Source organism: Humulus lupulus, chromosome 2 (genome assembly GCF_963169125.1).
Source record: "Humulus lupulus chromosome 2, drHumLupu1.1, whole genome shotgun sequence".
Lineage (NCBI taxonomy): Eukaryota > Viridiplantae > Streptophyta > Magnoliopsida > Rosales > Cannabaceae > Humulus > Humulus lupulus.
The window spans coordinates 126,257,318-126,281,134 of NC_084794.1; the positions used below are offsets into that span (position 1 = coordinate 126,257,318).

Consider the following 23,817-nt stretch of genomic DNA (forward strand, 5'->3'; position numbering starts at 1 on the left):
GTGCAGGTAAAGACAAAGGAAAGTTGGAACAACCATGAGTTGGAGAGCTTTGGGGGCGAAGTGTACATAGGCAGTATCTCGACCGCCATGGCCGAGGGAATTGCAGGAATTGGAGTTCAAAACTGTATTTTGCCATTTAGATTGGCTTTTTTATGTACCAACTTATGAGGGTTTTTTTTTTTTGCCATGTAAATACTATTTTTGGGATCCCATATATCAAACACTTGTTTTAATGAAAATCAATCGTTTACGATCAAAATATTTTAACCCTGACTTGTCAGTTGTCTTAGGAAACACATTTATGTTCAAACAACCTGATTAGTAGGTCTTGCACTATTTAAAACACACAGTGTAACTGTCTTAGTTATCCAGGTCATTACAACTTAGTATCAGAGCGGTCTAGGTTTAAGGGTTTTTGAAGATTGGCTGGGCATGTACACTCACCGCTAAAGACAAGCTCGACTCAGATTTTGGTAACCAAAGACAAGATTATATGTTTAAATAAAATATAAATGCTTTATCTGCATGATTAATAGGGAGCATGAGATATGATGATAGGGCCTGACCCTTGTCTGTTATGTGAATATGTTAAGGCATGCTTATTTACATTGCTACTGTATGTGAATAATTGTTTAAATGCTTATTTGCATCATGATTGTGCTTTGTGGTCTGGATAACGACGTTAGACCATGGAATGAATATGAACTTGTTATCATTGTCTAACCTGTCGATTCGTTGATTGCAGATAAACTTTGATAGTTATGTATCCAATTTGATCAATAATGTAATGCCCCAAAATCCCTAATGAGGTTTAATGGTTAATATAGTAGGCCGGGAAGGCCATAATTGATTTATTATGCCATTAAATGATTATGTGCATATTTACGTGAATTATACTATAATATGATGTTAAATACATGCATGTGGGTCCACATTTTATCATAGGGGCATTTTGGTAATTTGGCCTGTTGCGGGCGTAATTGTGTATTTTCATGCATGTTGGTGAACCATTGTTGAGGCCACATCATAATGTGGATTTGTTCGAGCTTTTCGGCATGAGATGATCTTTGAGTGCAAGTTAGCGGTTTGGTCATAACGGTGTTAAGTTCGGGGCTCGGGGTGACTCTCGGGGCAATTTGGTGATTAGAACGTTACCGAGAATTAAAGGGTAATGGAATATGGTTTATTGGTATTTGAGAATATTGGAAATAACGAGAATTGGAGGATGTTAATTATGAGTAATGAGATAGGCAGGAAATGACAATTTTACCCTTGGAAACCTTTAAGAGACTTTAAATGACCTAGGGGCAACATAGTCTTTTAACCCTAAGATATATATTAGCCATTGAAGGCTTTAGAACCTTGTCAAAAATAGAGTGTCCTATCTTTCTCTCCCGTATATCATTTCTCTTCCTTTTTCCTTTGGATTTTTTAGCTTCTTTTGAGGATTCAAGTGAGGGAAGTGAACCTTGAGGGCTTAGGATTGTGTTCCACCATTGAAGACGGTTCTAAACTGAGCTTGAGGTAACTTTATAGCCATTAAAACTCTGGTTTGCTCTATTTTTCTATTGGATTTCAGCTGGGATTTCTAGAGTTGATAATGGGAATTGATGGGAGTTTTTTGGCTAGGGTTACTTGGGTTATGATTCCTTGGACATGTGTGGATGGTTTTTTGGTTCAATTGGGGGTTTAAATGAGGTTTGGAAGTTGGTTTTTCAAGTTGGAAATGGTGGTGTCGAAGAATGGGAAAACCAATGTTGAAAACCCTGGTTGTAGCGCTACAGCACCCATCACTCGGCACTACAGCGCTAGCCAGGGAGTGATTCTGCTCTGCCAAGGGCGCTGGGGCGCTAGGGGGGTAGCACTACAGTGCTACCCTGTTTTTCCAAATTCTTGTTTTAGGTACTTTTGAGGGTTTTTGGCTCGGGGTTTCAATTCCTAAGGCTCGTGATCGAATCCACTCACCATTTGGGTACAATTTGGGGTCCCGGGAGTGAGGTTTAGGTCAACACCCATTTTATTATTGATTTCATTAATGGAAGTTATAATTGGTTATGACTAGGTGACCGCTAAGGAATCAAAAGGTCGATCATTCTCAAGGGTCATTCTTTTACTAATTCTCACTCGAATCAGAGGTAAGAAAATTGCACCTTATATGTGACATGCATGGTTATTATTGAGGCATGTTGAGTGTTTAAATGTGGACAGTGATTGCATATCAAATGCTTAGCAAATCTTGCTTACTTGTGTATGGCACTGACCCATGAGTTAGAAATCGGCAATGGTGTCAGTATTAACTGTGAAGTTGCGACTCACTAGTCAAGTTTGGCAGTAGTACTGAGCACTGGTCGTATGGTATTGGCTTAAGAGTCAAGAACGGTCTTAGCATGTTTAACGCAAGCTGAAAAGATTAGATCTAATCGAAATTAGCATTGAATGACTCACCATGAGCATTAATGCCAGACCGACCTCAAGTTCAATGAAAGCTAAAAGCGCTTGTCTAGCCTATGGCTAGTCACTTAGAGCCAGGGCCAGAAGGTCTAGGTGACTGCATCGTCACATGGCTATGGGTGATGTGCCAATGTTAGTAACTCACTCATCAGTCACTCATCTGGTTTACGTTAATGACTTGCTCATCAGTCACTCATCTGATTAGGGCTATAAGCCCCATCATGGTTAACAGAACCTTGAAGTGATATTCACTCATCTGTTCAGGGCTATAAGCTATGTATGATTATCATGATCATCATTTGATATTATATACATGCAGTAATGGGTTTTCTTGCTGAGCCTTGGCTCATGGATGTTATGTGGTGCAGGTAAAGGGAAAGAAAAGCTCACCTAGCCTTGAGTGGAAGCTTAGGTGGTGATGTGTACATATGTGGCCGCTTGACCACCACGGCCAAGGAGTTTCTTCGAGGAACTAGGGGGTTAACCCTATTTTTGCCGCTTAGGTCGGCAGGTTGTAATTTTACATTGTAATTACCATTTTGGATTGTAAATAACTTGTATACGTTTTATGGGCCCATGAACAATTTTATGTTTTAAATAAAATATATCATTTCCTTTTGATCAGTTTTACACTTTAACCTGATGCACATTTATAATCAAATGACTCGATTAGCGAGTTAAGCATGGTTCAAAGTTCACAGTAACGGTCTTGGAGTAACCAGGGCGTTACAAATACGACTAGATGGTACAAGAATCGAGGCTAGAGATGATGAGCAGGGCCAGAACCCTCCGCCAGTCCCTGAGAACTGGCAATAGTTGATTGCTAATATGCAAGCTAGACTTCAGAGTAAAGAAAAGCAGATTCACCTTCCGAGGAAACAAGCTCCGTCAGGGAGTGCCGCACCTAATTTTCCACCTGTTGTGGCACGAGTTGTACAACCACCTGAGATTGGAAATAGGTGGGAGCCATTTTATGAATGATTCAAGAGACAACATCCTCGAATCTTTGAGGGAGGACCAGATCCACTGAAGGCTGAACAGTGGATGAGTATAATCACCTCCATCCTGGACTTTATGAGGGTGGAGGGTAATGACAGGGTAGCCTGTGCCACCTATATGTTTAGAGAGGATGCTAGTATTTGGTGGGAGGTGGCATCACAGACACGAGATGTTTTTTCTATGAGCTGGGATGGGTTCAGAGATCTGTTTAACCAGAAATATTATAACGTTGTTTTCAGAGCAGCGAAGGTGAATGAGTTTATTGGATTGGTGCAGGGCAGCATGACAGTTACTGAGTATGCCCTAAAGTTTGACAGGCTAAAGAAGTTCGCACCAGATTTATTGCCTACTAATGCAACTAGGCAGGACAGGTTTATTCGAGGGCTTAATTCTATGACAGCCCGAGATGTGAGGATGACATCAGTACTTGGGGGGACAACTTATGCCCAGGCGGTTGAGAAGGCCCTCACTGCTGAGGAGGCGGAAAACAAGATCTAGAGGGAGAACGTTGCGAGACGGGATGTTCGCAGGGCAGTACCTCCATTTATAGGGTCTGGTAGGGGCGGAGGCCCCAGTGATCAAAAGAGGAAGACCCCTGTCACCTCGACCACTGCTTGTTTAGATAAGAGGGGCCAAGGTGCTCAGGGTGGCCGCCAGGGAGGCGGTGAGACATGGAGGGGTTATCCAGAGTGCACTAAATGCAGGAAGCACCATCTGGGCAAGTGTTAGGCCAAGATCCAGAGTGCACTAGATGTAGGAACCAGGGAAGGTGAACAACTTGACTCCAACTCAAGTGTTCACCTTGACACAGGCAGAGGCTGAGGCGAGTTCCTCAGTAGTTACAGGTCAGCTTTCTAGCGCTAGTTCTTCATATGATGTATTGATTCACTCTGGTGCTACACATTCATTTGTTTCTAATAAAGTGATTGATAGATTGTGTAGGACTAGTGAGTATTATACTGCAAGGTTTGAGACTAAATTGCCTACAGGGGAGCTGGTAGTTTCTAGGAGATGGATTAGAGCACTACCAATGATGGTGGATAGTAGGGAACTATTAGTAGATTTGATTGAGCTGGGTATGGATGATTTTGATATAATTTTGGGGATGGATTGGCTACTCAAATACGAGGCCACTATAGATTGTAGGAAGAAGATGGTAACTTTTGATGATGTGGGTGTTGTGCATGGACCCCGTGTTCCTATTATATCAGCATTGAGGGCTAGGGACCTACTACAAGGAGGTTGTATAGGTTTTTTAGCTAGTGTGGTGGATACCAACAGAGTTATGTCGGTGAGGCCGGGAGAGACTAGTATGCGAGTTCTTGGATGTGTTTCTGGAGGACTTGCTGGGACTGCTGCCGCACAGGGAGATTCAGTTCGGTATTGAGTTAGCGCCAGGTGCAGAGCCAGTATCAAGGGCACCATATAGGATGGCTCCGGCAGAGCTAAAGGAGTTGAAGATACAGTTGCAAGAGCTTCTAGACTTGGGGTTCATCAGACCTAGCTTCTCGTCGTGGGGTGCTCCGGTTTTATTTATGAAGAAGAAGGATGAGACTTTGAGAATGTGTATAGACTACAGGGAGTTGAACAAGTTGACCATCAAGAATAAGTACCCCTTACCGAAGATAGATGACCTGGTTGATCAACTGTCGGGTAAGATGGTATTCTCGAAGATTGATCTTCGATCTGGTTATCACTAGTTGAGGATCAAGGACGAGGATATTCCAAAGACGACCTTTCGTACGAGGTATGGGCATTATGAGTTCTTGGTAATGTCGTTTGGTTTAACCAATGCCCCAACAACGTTTATGGATTTGATGAACAGGGTGTTTAAGGATTTCTTGGATAAGTTTGTAATTGTCTTCATCAATGACATCTTAGTTTACTCCAGTTCAGAGGCAGAGCATGAGCAGCATCTCTGACGGGTATTACAGAGATTGAAAGAGCATCAGTTTGATGCTAAGTTTAAGATACCAAAAGTGACATTCCTTGGACACATTGTTAGTGGAGATAGGATTAAGATGGATCCGACCAAGTTTGAGAAAGTTAGGGATTGTCCGAGGCCAAGGAACGCCTCGGAGGTTAGAAGCTTCCTTGAATTAGCAGGATATTATAGACGGTTCGTAGAAGGATTTTCAAAGATTGCCACACCATTGACTAAGTTGGCACGGAAGAATCTGAAGTTCACATGGTTAGACAAGTGTGAGGGTAGCTTCTAGGAACTAAAGCGACGAATGATTACTGCTCCTGTGTTGAGCCTTCCTTTAGAGGGAGGGAAGTTTGTGGTGTATTGTGATGCATTGAGACTGAGATTGGGATGCGTGTTGATGCAGAATGAGAAAGTTATTGCTTATGCATCACGATAGCTGAAGGATGATGAACAGTAGTATCCTACCCATGATTTGGAGCTGGCAGCAGTTGTATTCGCACTGAAAGTATGGAGACATTATTTGTATGGAGAAAAGTGTGAGATATACACCGATCATAAGAGTCTGAAGTATTTCTTCACCCAGAAGGACTTGAACATGAGACAGAGACGTTGGCTGGAATTAGTGAAGGACTATGACTGTGATATCCTTTACCACCCAGGAAAAGCCAATGTAGTGGCAGATACGTTGAGTCGGAGGGGCCCAAGACAGTTGTTTTGTTCAAAAAAAATATCGAAGGAGTTAGCATAAGTGATGGCTAGAGCAAGAATAGAGTTGGTTATGGGCCGGTTGGCCAATATTACTTTACAATCTCCCCTCCTAGAGAGGATAAGAGAGGATCAGCTAGATGATGCACAATTGCAGGAGGTTAGAGGGAATGTCCTAGTTGGAGTAGCTAAGGATTATTCTATTTAAGAGACGGTTTTACTGCAGTACAAGGATTGGATCTGTGTTCCGTTGAATATGGGAATTAGACGAGAGATACTTGATGAATCCCATACTACACCATACTCACTCCATCCAGGCACCACGAAGATGTACCGGGATCTACAGACTTTATATTGGTGGCCTGAAATGAAGAAAGACGTTGTTGAATATGTAGCCAAGTGTTTAACTTGTCAGGAAGTAAAGGCTGAACATCAGCGACCAGCAGGGTTGCTACAGCCTTTGGGTATTCCCAAGTGGAAGTGGGAAGACATTACTATGGACTTCATGGGAGGTTTACCCAGGACGTTGGGGCTACATGACTCGGTGTGGGTGATAGTAGACAGATACACCAAGCAACTCACTTTTTGCCAGTGAGGATGACCTATACTGTTGATCAGTACGTAGAGTTGTATGTGAAGGAGATTGTACGTCTCCATGGGGTTCCTAAATCTATAGCGTCGGACTGGGATCCCATATTTACCTCTAAGTTTTGGGGTTGTTTGCAGAAGGTTATGGCAACTCACCTGAAGTTTAGTACAACCTTTCATCCTCAGACAGACGGACAGTCTGATAGGACAATTCAGATATTGGAGGACATGCTTAGGGCGTGTGTGTTAGACTTCGAGGGGTCTTGGAGTAAGTATCTCCTGTTGATTGAGTTTCCGTACAACAACAGTTATCAATCAACGATTGGAGTAGCTCCATACAAAATGTTTTATGGAAGGAGAAGTAGATCGCCCATTCATTAGGATGAGATGGGGGAGAGGAAGTATTTGGGACCGGAGATGGTTCAGAAGAATAATGAAGCTATTGAGAAGATTTGAGCTCGAATGCTCGCATCACAGAGCAGACAGATAAGTTACGTCGGTCCTAAGCGTAGGGACGTGGAGTTCCAGGTAGGGGACCACGTGTTTCTGTGAGTTTCACCATTATGAGAGGTGAGGGGGTTTTGGGAAAAAGGGCAAGTTGAGCCCTAGATTCATAGGACCTTTTGATATCTTGGAGAGGATCGGGTAGGTAGCCTATAGATTGGCTCTGCCACCGTTGTTATCAGGAGTTCGAGACATATTCCACATCTCTATGCTTCAGAAGTACGTCTTAGATACGACTCATGTATTGGGATATGAGGGTCTAGAGTTATAGACTGGTTTATTGTATGAGGAGCGAGCTGTTCAGATCCTATATAAGAAGAATAAGGTGTTGAGGAATAAGATGATTCCTCTAGTCAAAGTTTTATGGAGAAATAGAAAGGTCGAGGAAGCAACCTAGGAGCTTCAGTCAACTATGCAGGTTCAGTACCCTGAATTATTCAGGAAAAATTCAAGGATGAAATTCTTAGTAGGAAAGGATAGTTGTAACAACCCAAAAATGCTAATAAGGTTTAGTGCCTTGTCAGCGTTCCGGGAGGGCATAATTGGATATATGTGTGGCGTGCATGATATATATGATGATGTGAATATGTTTATATGCATGTTTATGAGTATTATATATGCATGTGGGCCCTTTATTGATTATAAGGGCATATCTGTAATTTTGGCCCGTTAAGGGCATAAATGTGATTATATGTGTTAAATGGTTGGGACCACATTATTATGTGGATATATATGCAGTATACGGCTCGAGACGATCCTAGTGAGCTGATTAACAAAATAGTCACTGCAGGGAATAATACCTGATTAGCGAATCGGGAAAATGACTGTTTCACCCCTTAGAAGTAATCAGATGGTTGGGTTAGAGTCAAGGGAAGATTGATCTTTTGGTTGTGGGATAAGGTTGATTAACTCAGTGGAAAAATTAGGAAGATACTAGAATTACCACAAGAAGACTCTCAGCTATGTCTCCCCCTCTCTTATGCCTCAAAGCTAAGGAAACTCAAGGAGTTAAACTGAAGGATTTGAGCTAAGCACCAGGGGGAATTAAAGCTAGGAGCATCTAAGTGATCACTGAAGATTGAGGCTTCAAACTGAGGTAAAGATCCTATTTATGTTTTGTTGAGAATTTAGATGATTAGGATGAATTTGGCTGGGTTTTGAGTGATACTTTGTAGCTGATCTGGGGTGGTAATCTCAAGTAGGTTTTGTGGTGATTTAGTGTACCTAAACTTGGAAGTTGAGAGTCCTAGACTCGTTTCTGGAATTGGTTTAGAATTGGGAGTATAATTGGATTGTTTTTAAGGGTAGCTGGGAGAATGCTGAGAAAACCCAAGCGATTCTGGGTTCGTGGAAGCGTGCTGCGACCCAATTCATGGGTGCTGCGGCCCACGTGCCCAGAATGCCCTAAGAGGGCTTGCTGACTTGAGGGCACGCTGTGACCATAGGGGGGCAAGTCGTGGCCCACCTCCCCCAGATGCATGAGGCTGTGCCTCTGACTTGAGACGCGTCGCGACCCCCAAGGCCAGGTTGCGGCCTCCCTAGACAATTTTGACCTAGGGTTGTTTTTGGGCTCGGGGATTGAAATCTAAGCGCTCGGGACGAATTCTACTACTCGGTTTAGTAGAATTCTAGGTCCCAGAGGCTAGTATTGGTTTCCAAAATATTTAATTGGATTAGAATTTAATAGTTATCCATTATTGCTTGTGACTAGGATTGCTATTAAGGCTCAGGACTGAGGATCGTGCTTGGAACCGCTCTTTATCCATCGCTTGGGATTCGAGGTAAGAAAATTGCACCCATGTGGTTGTGAACGAGACTTCTATGAGTTATATATATGTTATGTGGGATATGAAAGTACGACCTAAGAGTGTCGGGGTTGATGATAAGCATATTGTATGCTGCTTGACCTAAGCGAGCAGGGGTCAGCTAAATAATCAGAGGACTTGGCCTAAGTGAGTCGGGGTCAGCTAAATAATCAAAGGACTCGGCCTAAGTTAGCCGGGGTCAGCTAAATAATCAAAGGACTCGGCCTAAGCAAGTCGAGGTCAGCTAAGTAACCAAAGGGCTCGGCCTAAGTGCGCTGACACCTAAGTATTTGTATTATAGTTCGAGTTATGTGTTTAAAAGTATATGCTAATTGTTATCTAGATTAATACTTGTATTGTGCTGATTAATTGAACTAATTGGTTTGAGTTTATTAAATGCTCTTGTTACTATTATGCTTGTTGATTATGGTTTTCTTGCTGGACCTTGGCTCACGGGTGCTACGTGGTGTAGGTAAAGACAAAGTAAAGCTGGACCAACCATGAGTTGGAGAGCTTTGGGGGCAGAGTGTACATTAGCATCTACTCGACCACCACGGCCGAGGGAATTGTAGGAGCTGGAGTTCAAAACTGTATTTTTCCATTTAGACTGGCTTTTTGATGTACCAACTTTTGCGGATTGCTTTTTCCGCCGTGTAAATACTATTTTTGGGATCCCATATATCAAACACTTGTTTGAATAAAAATTAACCGTTTACGATCAAAATCTTTTAACCCTAACTTGTCAGTTGTCTTAGGAAACACATTTATGTTCAAACGACCTGATTAGCAAGTGTTGCACTATTTAAAACACTCAGTGTAACAGTTTTGGTTATCCAGGGGGTTATAATAATATTGTGGAGATATATTTGAGATGTGTGGTCCGAGACGGTTCTAGGGAGCATAATAGTGGAATAGTCACAACGGGGTCGAATACCGGGTTCGGGGTGAGCCTAGGGGTATTTTGGGAATGTAGCACGTGTTCGGGATTACCGGGTAACATGAAGTGATTTAGCAATTATTTGGGTATGTCAAGATTAAATGGAGATTTATAGGACTATTCGAGGAATGAAAGGGAATGTGGCAAATGACGGGATTGCCCTTAGAGGCATTAAGTGGCTAAGGGTTAACCTAGGGGCATTTTGGACATTTTGCAGCTGAGGATAGACTTAGACTTGGGTTAGGATTCTAGAGATAATCAGAAAACACATCTCCTTTGCAACATTTCTCTCTCTCTCTCTCTCTCTCTCTCTCTCTCTCGATGCTCACTCTCTCTCACTAGGCTTGGAACTTTGGTGAAATCCTTAGAGAAATTGGCTAAGAATTGAGGAAGCTTGAAGCTTGGAGTGATTGGGTTTAGCTGAGGGTCAAATTCCCCAATTTAGGTAAGGATTTTGGTGTTGAATTGTTAAGTTTTTCTCCTGTGATTTAGAGGCATTGTTTAGGTTCAAACCTTTGGTTTGATTTCAGATTTTGGTAAGGCTAAAGGTTAGATTTTGGGGTGCTTATACCAGTTATGTTGCTTTGATATGAACTCTAGACTGAATTTGGGGTTTAAGCTTTGATTTAGGTAGATTTTAGTGAGTTTGGCTCGTAAAAATGCATGAAGATTTATGGGTTTTGGGCTCGAGTCGTAACCCTGTTCTTCAGGCAGCGCGACCCGCGTGTGCAAGGAGGCTGGGAGCCCCTGAATTTTTCCCAAGCGTCGCGGTGCAAGTAAGATACGCCGCGGCCCGTGTCCCCCAGAAGAGAGCCCCAAGGCTCTCTGACTTGTAGCTCGTCGCGACCCTAGGGGGTGCGCCGCGACTCAAATGAAGGGATATGGCCAATTTAGGGTTTTAAGCTCAGGAACCCAAATTTAAGGACTCGGGAAGGGTTTTACTACTCAATTTAGTAAAATTCGAGGTCCGGAGGCTAAGATATTATTCTGAAGTTTTTATTTGGTTTAGGTCTTGATGTATTATTATTATTGCGTTGTGAATAGGTTTTACAGCCAAGGCTCGACTTTAGGGGATCATCCTCGGGATCGCACTAGTCAGTCAGCTTGAGACACAAGAAAGAGAACTGTTTGTGCCCGCAGAGAAGGGCATGACCCGAATATTTGTGTTTAATGTTGTGTGTGAATATTTGTGGTTGTTATGCTATGTTTGCATGGTTATGATTGACTGGCATAGGCGAGGAACGACGATAAGCATGCTGAATGTAGGCCGAACGACAACAAGCATCCTGAATGCAAGCTGCCATGCCATGGCCATCTAGGGTGTTGTACTCACCCGCTCGGTGAAGACTGTGAACCTAGTGTCTAGTAAAGCACTTGGGTCGGCATAGGACGTTATGTGAATAGTCTGTTATCTGTTTAAGGTTGTGTATTTATTTGATTGAATTGTCATATGCTATGTGTGGAGTTTTCTTGTTGGGCCATGGCTCATGATGTTAGGAGTGTGTCCTAAAAGCATGTAAAGACATTTGTTTTTTTGTGAATAAATAAATACAATGGTTTATTATTATTGTTATATTTAGATTGTTAAATTATTGTTTGAATAATTTTGTAAATATCAGAAAAATTCCATATTCATTATTGAGGATGTGATCTTGTATTAGTACGAGAGAATTAAGATCGCATGAATGAATAAAAATAGTCAACAACAATAAATTAAAGTTATGGAATTCTTTAATTGGAGTTGTAAGGATGGTTTAGTGAGTATCATAATGATACAAATAATCTAGATTCAGATTATTGATGGGGAAAGACATCTCGGTAAATGTGCTTTATATAATATGATTATATATGACATGGACCGATATGAATTAAAGTCTTTATCACAAAACCATTTAACAATAAAGACTTGTAATTCATATCATAACTGATGATCATTTATAGATCAACCTAAATCCTGAGTGTTCATGAACTCCTGTTCATGTTTATTAAATCTTTTGATTCATTCGTTAAGGTCTCTTCAAAGAATGAGGCTAATGACTTTTGTTTTGGAGATTTAATATCATGGATGGCTGGGAACATGTATCAACAATACAAAATCTAATATTTCCTAACGTCGTATATTAGTTCCCTTAAGGGTTAATTCTGGAACTTAATGATTTTGAGCTCAAATCTATAATTAGATTATAGATTAATTATTCACTAGTGAATTAATGGTACTTAAGGAATAAGAACTAAATTAGAAAGGTAAAATGGTAATTCTTCCATTCTAATTTATGAACTAATTAATTAGAGGGTTGAACTATTGTAAGATGGTTATATCAATGGACGATTTAAGAAAAGATTTCTGTAAAATTATATCTATAACATAAAGAGTACAATTCTGAATTTATAGTGGAGTAATATCAGAATTAATAAATTAACTATTATAATTAAAGAGTTTAATTATTTAGTTTATTTATTGGAGCTTAATGTTATAAGTCCATGGTCCCCGAAATGGCTCAAACAATTACTGACAAAGGTAAATACAAAATGGGCAAAAATGACTTATGTGATAAGTAAAATATTTTTCTATGTATCAAACATAATTATTGTATAATTATGTGTAATTAATTAATTAATTATTTGATTTAACAAAAATATAATTAATTTTGAATTAATTTATTTTTGAGATTTTTGGTATTTAAATAATAATAAAAATTAGGAAAAATCACATGCCATCACTGGCATGTGGTACACGTGTAGCACAGTGCACAGTCACTGTGCTACACACATAAGAGACTGTGATCAGTTTCTAGGTTCCACAAATTTAGTTATTTAAATATTAAATAAATAATGAGATATTGTAATTTGATTAAAATATTATTATTTAAACAAAAATCTGATAACTGATTAGTTATTTTCAAATTGTTTAAAATAACTAAGATTTTATTTTAATATACTGGATATATTAAATATAGGATATCAGTTTTTCAGAACGTAACTTTTCAGGGATAGAAAAATATCTAGAAATTTCTCTCAGAGAAAGAGAACAGTGACACAAAAACAAAAGTCACTGTTCTTCATAAAACCTAGGTCCAAACTTTATCAGATCTCATGTGTTGAGAACATCTGATAAATAGTTTTTTGCCTATTGTTTTTATAGCGAGCCCACACTCGTTCTTTGTGTGTTGAGAACATTTTGGAAGATCTTGGTGTGAGATCTAAAGGATTTAGCGATACAAAAAGATAGCAGCAAGGAAGGACCTGGGGTAATTTTTCTATTCATGTCTTTGATTCAATATATATATGCATGTGAAGAAGTAGATCTAGAAATCTTATGGGATTAAACTAACAATTTGATTGTTGTTCCGCTGCGCATAATCTCTGATTTGATCAATAAAATCCAACAAATGGTACCAGAGCCATCTTCACACACACATATATATATATTGAATCTGTGTGGGTTTACTTTTATGCATTTATTTATTTTGATGAATGAATGGATGGCTTAATGTGATTGAATGCATGAGAATGTTGAATCATTAATTGTATGGTGTTTTTGGGTTAGGATTTGTTTATGATTAGATCATTGTGTAAGCCATTAAAGGGCATAGGATTTATGTAATTTTATTTGGTTTTTGACACCATAAAATTGTAATTCCGATCACACTAAAGTCAGAACGGAGCTCCGGATTCAGAATTCAGGCACCGCTCCTCCGAGGTCGACCTTCGAGCCGCTGCCAGGACGTCGTACGGACCGTACGGTTCCGTACAACCCGGCCCCGGCAGCTCCGTTTGACGCCATGTGTCGCCATCCTGCTTGTCCAGAATTTTTTTTTTTTGAATTTTAAATGTTAAATATCCTATTTATTATAAATTTGATATTTAAATAATGTGATAATTTTGTTATCCTAACAAACATTTTTAAAAAAAAAAATCTAATTTCAAAATTTAATTTTAAATATAACATATTTTATTTAAATATTTTAGTTTCTAATTTTAATTAAAAAGAAAAAGAAAAATAATGATTATTTAAAAGTTTGTTTTAATTAATCAAAATAATTAGAAAATTGTTTTCTTATTATTATTCTGGACCAACAATGACACATATCCTACCGACAGTAAAGTAAAGAAGCCCGATGGAGATCAAGGCGGTTTTATTTTATTTTTTTTAATTTTATAAATTGGTTGTAAAACTAGAAATACCCAAAAGCACCCGGTTCAACATTTATTGTTTATTTATTTATTTAAATAATTATTTTCATGTGATTGATGTAATTGATAACATGTTCATGCATTGTATGCCATACATGAAAACTCACACAGTCATAATCATGCATCTCATTAGTAGAAACATGATTATTAGGATTGTCCTATGTGTTTATATGAATTGTTTTGCGAAATCAATTGCATGTAAATTACTTAGTTTCATTTTTGAAAATTTGGTAAAATATCACACCAAATTTTAAGTCTTTATGACTTAATTTCTTTAAACCAACTTTATTTTAAAAGTGTTTTTAGTAAAGTTTAGATGAACATGATTGATAATTTAAATTTGGGTTTGGACCTAGAAACTCGCTTTCTTTCCAATTTTAATTATGTTCATAAGGTTTAAAGATGTTATAATTAATTTGGAATTAATTAGGTTAAAAACACTTATTTCAAAATAGTGAGTGGGAGAGGGTTGATATCTCAAACATAACCCATGGTCTCCATTATTAATATAACACCGTGAGATATGAATAGCGCCTCACGATGGCTTTGTTTTCGTCCCCCTAAGGAAGGTGTCTAGATATATCAATAGCAAGGTTGTATTTCTTACATAGATAGGAACTAATGATGTATTTTAGGCTTGACCGACCCTAAGGCGACATGTCCTAAGTTAAGTCATGAACTCCGAAATAATGGGTTACACTCACAAAGTTATGATTAAGCTTTTGCAGTGGATAATCATAACTTGACCAAACTAAGTGGTACTTTAATGTTTAAAAGAGAAAATAAAGAGTTATTTTAACTTTATAACAATAAAGATAAGAATGTCTTATAAATTCTCTAAAATTAATTTGACCGACCCTAAGGCGGCACTTTAATTGTTAGAAAATTTTATAGTGGAAATTAATATTTATTTTATGTGTTTTAATTGTGCTCATGCATCACGTTTAATTTATGAAAACTTTGATATTTATTTTTCTAAATAAAATAATAATATTTGTATTTTTTATTTTATTCAGAATATGTCTATCTCTGGAAATCCCATCACCGCTTTGATTGCACAAGAAAAATTAACCGGTGATAACTTCATAAAATGGAAATCAAATATGAATCTGTTGTTGGTTAGCGAAAACTACAAGTTTATCCTAAATGAGGAATGTCCTGAAGAACCTGGCGTCAATGCCCCAAAACATGTTCGGGACAAATTTGATGCATGGATTCAATCCAATAACAAAGCTAAGTGCTATATGCTTGTAAGCATGAGTGATGTCTTACGAACAAAGCATGAATCCATGGAAACTGCTTTTGAGATATTAGAATCTCTTAAGGAAATGTTTGGGCGTCCATCTGATCAAAGCCATCATGAGGCTACTAGAACCTACATGAATGCAAGATAAAGAAAGGTCAATCTGTGCGTGAGCATGTTTTGAACATGATCAGTGTACTTCATGAAGCTGAGACGCATGGAGCAGTCATGGATGAAAAGACACAAGTAAGCATTATACTTGAGTCTTTAACTCTTGCTTTTCTACATTTACAACAAATTATGTCATGAACAAATTGGATTTTAACATGGCACAATTGCTGAATGAATTACAAACTTTTGAGTCTTTGAATAAGACCATCTCAAGTCAGGCTGAAGCAAATGTTGCTGAAGCAAAACCATGTTCTTCTAAGAAGAAAATAAAAGGCAATAACAATGACAGCAAACCTAAAAAGGACAATCCAAAAAAGGCAAAGAAGTCATCCAAGGCACCCGAGAACAAAAAGAACAATGACCCCAAACAAAAGGCACCCAAAGGAAAGTGTTTCCATTGTAATGTTGATGGTCATTGGAAGAGAAACTGTCCAAAGTATCTCGCCGAGCTAAAAGAGAAAAAGAAAGGTAAATCAGATTTACTTGTACTCGAAGCTTGTGTGATGGAACAAGATAAATTATCATGGATAGTTGATTATGGTTCCACTAACCATGTTTGTTCTTGCTTGCAGATGCTTGAGTCCACAAAGCAGTTGGAGCAAGGAGAGATGACTATGAGAGTGGGAAGTGGAGCGCTTGTTTCAGCTAAAGCATGTGGAACAGTCCGTTTGAATTTTAAGAACAATTTTCTAGTTTTGAATAATGTGCTATTTATTCCTGAAATTACTAGAAACATTATTTCTTTATCTTTGTTACATGAACAAAAATTTGGCATTTCTTTTAATAATAATATGATTTTTATTTCAAGGAATGGGAACAATATTTTTCATGCAAAACAAAAGGACGGACTGTACATGCTTAATCCAATAGAAAAATCGCCCAATAATTCTGAATTGTTTAAAGTAGCTGTTCCACAAAGTAACAAAAGACAAAAGGTTTCTAAAGAAAATGACACGTATCTATGGCACTTAAGATTAGGTCATATTAGTCTAGATAGGATAAACCGGTTAACTAAAGATGGATCTCTAAGGGAACTAACAGTTGGAACCCTACTAGTTTGTGAATCCTGTTTAGAAGGAAAATTGACTAAACGACCTTTCACTTCGAAGGGAACTAGAGCCAAAGAACCACTAGAGCTAATACATAGTGATGTATGTGGTCCAATTAACATTCAAGCTTGAGGTGGTTATGAATATTTTGTCACATTTACTGATGACTATTCTAGATACGGTCATGTTTACCTAATGCTTAAGAAGTCAGAAACTTTTGATAGGTTTAAAGACTTCAAAGCTTTAGCTGAGAAGCAATTAGGTAAATCTTTAAAAACACTCCGATCTGATCGTGGTGGTGAATATTTGGATTCTGAATTCAAAGATTTCTTGCTGGAGCATGGAATTCTATCCTAACTCACAGCACCTGGAACGCCACAACAAAACAGAGTTTCAGAGAGAAGAAACCGGACCCTGTTGGACATGGTCAGGTCTATGTTAAGCTACTCTTCACTTCCCTTATCGTTTTGGGGATATGCACTTCAAACGGCTAACTACATTTTGGATGTAGTTTCGTCCAAAGTTGTGACAAAGACACCTCTGGAACTATGGAATGGAAGTAAACCTAGTGTACGACATTTCCGTATTTGGGGTTGTCCAGCTCATGTGCTAAGACCTAAATCTGGAAAACTGGATTCTAGGTCTGAAGTGTGTATATTTGTGGGCTATGCTCCAGAAACAAGAGGTGGATATTTCTATAGCCCAAGTGATCAAAAGGTATTTGTTTCGACAAATACAACCTTTTTAGAACACGACTATATGAATGATTTTAAACCTCGGAGCAAAGTAGTTTTAGAGGAACTAATGACAGATAAAATTTCATCTCCATCTTCTTCATCAGTTAATGATAAAACAACCGAAGAAACCACAATTCCTGAAAAGGAAAAACTAGTGCAACGTCGTAGTGGGAGGATTGTGAGACAACCTATTCGCTATGAACATGAGGCACACGTTCTTGTATCAGATACTGAAAAGGACGATCCATTGACTTTTAAAGAAGCAATGGAAGACCCTGATGTTGATAAGTGGCAAGATGCCATGAATCAAGAAATGGAATCAATGTATTCCAATTCAGTCTGGGAACTTGTAGATCTGCCTGACAATGTTAATGCCATTGGATGCAAATGGATCTACAAGAAGAAAAGGGGTGCAGATGGAAAGGTAGATACCTATAAAGCAAGGCTTGTGGCCAAAGGCTACACACAAAGAGAGGGTGTAGACTATGAAGAAACATTTTCTCATGTGGCCATGCTTAAATCCATTCGCATACTTTTATCCATAGCTGCCATCTATGATTATGAGATATGGAAAATGGACGTCAAGATAGCCTTTCTGAATGGCCACCTTGATGAAACCATTTATATGGAACAACCAGAAGGGTTTATAAAGAAGGATCAAGATCAAAAGGTATGCAACTTGTTGAAATCCATATATGGATTGAAACAAGCATTAAGATGTTGGAACTTAACATTTGATGAAACTATTAAAACATATGGTTTCGAAAAAAATGTTGACGAAGCATGTGTTTATAAATACATCAAAGGAAAGATTGTGGTTTTCTTAGTTCTTTATGTTGATGATATCCTACTCATTGGGAATGATGTAGAGACATTATCAAATGTAAAGAAATGGTTGGCTGAAAAATTGCAAATGAAAGATTTGGGAGAAGCGAGCTATGTTCTAGGCATTAAAATTCTAAGAGATAGAAAGAACAAGCTCCTAGCACTTTCACAAGCAAATTATATTGATAAAGTGCTTGAAAGATTCTCTATGGAGAATTCCAAAAAGGGTCAATTGCCAACCAGACATGGAATTACTCTCTGCAAAGATCAGTGTCCAAAGACACCACAAGAGAAAGAGGACATGAGAAAGTATCCCTATGCATCAGCTGTAGGGAGCCTAATGTATGCAATGTTATGTACTAGACCTGACATATGTTATGCAGTAGGGATTGTCAGTCGTTATCAATCAAATCCAGGTTTGGAACACTGGATTGCGGTGAAACATATTCTCAAGTATCTCAGGAGAATGAGAGACTATATGCTAGTATATTTGGGTAGTGACCTCGAACCTACTGGATACACTGACTCAGATTTTCAATCTGACAAGGATAGTAGAAAGTCTACTTCTGGGTCAGTATTCACTCTTGGTGGTGGAGCAGTTGTCTGGAGAAGCATTAAGCAATCCAATATAGCTGATTCAACCATGGAAGCTGAATACATAGCAGCTTGTGAAGCAGCTAAGGAAGCAATTTGGCTGAAAAAGTTCTACACAGATTTGGAAGTAGTTCCAGAAGTGGAGAAACCACTTGTTCTTTACTGTGACAACAGTGGAGCAGTGGCCAATTCTAAAGAACCAAAAAGCCACAAGAGGGGAAAGCATATAGAGTGCAAATACCACTTAGTCAGAGAAATCGTACATAGAGGAGATGTGACCATTCTGAAAATCGCATCAGAACACAACCTGGCGGACCCGTTCACAAAGACGCTTCTAGCAAAGCAATTCGAGGGTCATGTACGTAATATGGGATTGAGAGAAATGCCTCACTTGTTTTAAGTAAAAGTGGGAGATTGTTAGGAGTGTGCCCTAAAAGCATGTAAAGACATTTGTTTTTCTGTGAATAAATAAATACAATGATTTATTATTATTGTTATATTTAGATTGTTAAATTATTGTTTGAATAATTTGTAAATATCAGAAAAGTTCCATATTCATTATCGAGGATGTGATCTTGTATTAGTACGAGAGAATTAAAATCGCATGAATGAATAAAAATAGTCAACAACAACAAATTAAAGTTATGGAATTCTTTAATTGGAGTTGTAAGTACGGTTTACTGAGTATCATAATGATACAAATAATCTAGATTCAGATTATTGACGTGGAAAGACATCTCGGTAAATATGCTTTATATAATATGATTATATATGACATGGTCTGATATGAATTAAAATCTTTATCCAAAAACCATTTAACAATAAAGACTTGTAATTCATATCATAACTGATGATCATTTATAGATCAACCTAAATCCTGAGTGTTCACGAACTCCTGTTCATGTTTATTAAATCTTTTGATTCATTCGTTAAGGTCTCTTCAAAGAATGAGGCTAATGACTTTTGTTTTGGAGATTTAATATCATGGATAGCTGGGAACATGTATCAACAATACAGAATCTAATCTTTCCTAACAGATCGTATATTAGTTCCCTTAAGGGTTAATTCTGGAATTGAATGATTTTGAGCTCAAATCTATAATTAGATTATAGATTAATTATTCACTAGTGAATTAATTGTACTTAAGGAATAAAAAGTAAATTAGAAAGGTAAAATGGTAATTCTTCCATTCTAATTTATGAACTAATTAATTAGAGGGTTGAACTATTGTAAGATGGTTATATCAATGGACGATTTAAGAAAAGATTTCTGTAAAATTATATCTATAACATAAAGAGTGCAATTATGAATTTATTGTGGAGTAATATCAGAATTAATAAATTAACTATTATAATTAAAGAGTTTAATTATTTAGTTTATTTATTGGAGCTTAATGTTATAGGTCCATGGCCCCCGAAATGGCTCAAACAATCACTGACAAATGTAAATACAAAAATGGGCAAAAAAGACTTATGTGATAAGTAAAATATTTTTCTATGTATCAAACATAATTATTGTATAATTATGTGTAATTAATTAATTAATTATTTGATTTATCAAAAATATAATTAATTTTGAATTAATTTATTTTTGAGATTTTTAGTATTTAAATAATAATAAAAATTAGGAAAAATCACATGCCATCACTGGCATGTGGTACACGTGTAGCACAGTGCACAGTCACTGTGCTACACGCATAAGAGACTGTGATCAGTTTCTAGGTTCCACAATTTTAGCTATTTAAATATTAAATAAATAATGAGATATTGTAATTTGATTAAAATATTATTATTTAAACAAAAATATGATAACTGATTAGTTATTTTCAAATTGTTTAAAATAACTAAGATTTTATTTTAATATATTGGATATATTAAATATAGGATATCAGTTTTTCAGAAAGTAACTTTTTAGGGATAGAAAAATATCTATAAATTTATCTCAGAGAAAGAGAACAGAGACACAAAAACAAAAGTCACTGTTCTTCACAAAACCTAGGTCCAAACTTGATCAGATCTCATGTGTTGAGAACATCTGATAAATAGTTTTTTGCCTATTGTTTGTATAGCGAGCCCACACTCGTTCTTTGTGTGCTGAGAACATTTTGGAAAATCTTGGTGTGAGATCTCAAGGATTTAGCCATACAAAAAGATAGCAGAAAAGAAGGACCTGAGGTAATTTTTCTATTCATGTCTTTAATTCAATATATAGATATGCATGTGAAGAAGTAGATCTAGAAATCTTATGGGATTAAACTAACAATTTGATTGTTGTTCTGCTGCGCATAATCTCTGATTTGATCAATAAAAACCAATACATGGGTGCTCTATGGTGCAGGTACGGGCAAAGGAAATGCGGACCAAGCATGAGTTGGATGGCATGGAGCGACGCGTACATGTTTGGCCTATCTGGCTGCCACGACTGGGGATTGTGTGAGGGACTTGTTATAAACATTTGGTTTTGTCGCTTAGGTCGACTGTACTCTAACTGCTAAGTTCCAAATATATTTTGAAACAGTATTTTGGGATCCCAATGTATCACTTTTATAACTTTAATGGATGTCCAAACCTTTTATACTTAATTTTCATTTAATGAGTCTTTACTCGATTTAATCACACTTTTCAGTCTAAAACATCAATTAGCGAGCTATTGACATATTTTAAAATCATAAGATAATGACTCTAAGATGGTAGAGTAATACAATCATGAGTGTCCTATAATAATACTCTGTCTTATAATGAGAAACCATTATTCATTTTCTTGCGATGAAGAATTTGAAGTTTGAATCATCAGTAAATTGATAAATAAATTAAAAATATAATTTACATTTATTTATATAAATATATTAATTAATTTTCTTCAATTCTAAAAACAATCAAAGTTAAGTCAAATCTTTTATTAAAATATATTATTTTCCATGAGTAAATTTAATACTAAAATATTTCCATGCAACTTGTCCCACAAAAAATTGATTGAACATGTCTCGGTAATGTTATTTATAACCTAATTGAATGATATATCATTCATTTAAATATATATGGAAGACTTCTCAATAGTTATTACTCATATATGAGTACTAACAATTATAATAATGTGGCAACATAGTGACTTGGTATAGCAAGTCACCAATACATAAATATTTTTTTTCTACATTAATTTCGAATTTAGTTAAATTTTTATCATAATTAATGTTGTTTCCAACTAATGAAAGACATTAGTTTTATTTAGAAATTGACATATATTTGAAAAATAAAAAATTTATAATATTATATTTTCATAATAAATACACATTTTTCATCAGGTAACCCTTCCAAAAATTTTCATAATATTTTCATTAAAAATATTAATTAACAACTATAAATATGGACCATTAATCTCAATCTAATGGTTAATGTTAAAGTAACCATTAAGAGTGCATATATATATATATATATATATATATTTTCTATATAAAAAGTGTATATTTAATCATTTTTTTTAACTTTAATAGAATACTACAAATATTTAATAGAATATATATTTAAAACTAATTACAAATAAATATTTATTAATTATATTAATATAAATTCAAAAATTATAATATATCATTATTATAATAATATTTAATACAAAATGTATATTAATATAAACTTAAATGTTATAATATATCATTATTATAATAATATTTAATACAAAATGTATATTAATATAAACTTAAATGTTATAATATATCATTATTATAAAATATATAATACAAAACTAAGTATTTAATAATTATATTATTATAAATTTAAATGTTATAAATTATTATTATTATTATAATATATAATTCTATTTTTATAACATTTTGATAGAATAAATATTTAGTAATTATATTAATATAAATTTTAATATTATAAAATATTATTATTATAATAATATTTAATATACGACTATATTAAATAATTATATTAGTATAAATTTAAATATTATAAAATATAATTATTATAATAATATATAATACATAATATTAATTTTTCTTAAATTTTTTTATCATTTATATTAAAATAAAAAACATGTTATTTCTTTTTACTTAATCTAACTTATATAGATATATTTTCATATTAAATAACAAACATTATAAATACATTATATATATGTGTCATGTGTGTATAAATAGTTTGACTATAAAACTATATAAGAAATTAGAATAATATTTATCTTTTATAATGAATTAACAAGTTTTTTCTCCAATCATTAAGGGGTAATTTGAATAATATCATGAATGTTTTGTACCTTAATTATGATAGTTTGTGATCTAAAATGTTATCATATTATTATTTTTTTGAAGAAAAAACCATGAGCAATGTTTTGGTGTGATTTTTCTTTTAATATGTTTATGTCATTATTTTATATATAATATTATTTAAAATTTACAGGACAATCATAAAAACTTAATAAAATAATTAATAAATTTTCTAAATAAAACTAAACATAAGTACATTGCACGTTACTTATGCCTAATATATTATTATAAAAGAGTAATTTTCATTTGGTTATTTATTTTTTTATTTTGAAAAGATTTTATTTATTTTTTTGGATGTCCATGTAAACAAAATAAATAAGCATATGAAGTATTCATGCATGCTAAACTCATTCACGTATAGCGATGCTATATGGAAGAAGACATTCGAAAATTTCGATGTATTCACCAATTCAATATATGATAAAATAAAGTTTATTAAACACCTGACATCTGAGACTTGTTTGGCTAAGCATCCATTTTTGTTCTTAGCTTTCCAATAAGCTCTTTTTTTTTTTTTTAAGAAAAAACCCCAAGACTCACCAGCCAAGCAAAGAGCTTGAAGAGAAGGTGAGGGGGAGACTGATTGAATTAATTCTTCTCATATAAAATGAGATCATGGATACAAGAAGGGTAACCAGGCCACCAAACCTTACTAATAACTTCTGACAAGACATATTTAGCTAAGGAATGGGCAACAATATTAAAGGATCTAGCACAGAAAGAAAGACTAGTAGAGTGAAAAACTGAAAAACTGAGTCTAAAATCTGCTAAGACTAACCCCAGAGAAGAAGCCAAAGGAACCTGGTTATTAAACTTCAAAA

General features: G+C 35.9%; 1 protein-coding gene across 1 annotated transcript; it reads left to right on the forward strand.

Annotated features, from left to right (window-relative positions):
* Nucleotides 1-17,470: 17,470 nt before the first annotated feature.
* LOC133816294 (uncharacterized mitochondrial protein AtMg00820-like) lies at nucleotides 17,471-17,836 on the forward strand (the record flags this gene model as incomplete). Its single annotated transcript, XM_062248864.1, has 1 exon — nucleotides 17,471-17,836. A coding segment is annotated over one exon (366 nt), but the record flags the coding sequence as incomplete, so codon positions are not given.
* Between the last annotated feature and the right edge of the window lie 5,981 nt (nucleotides 17,837-23,817).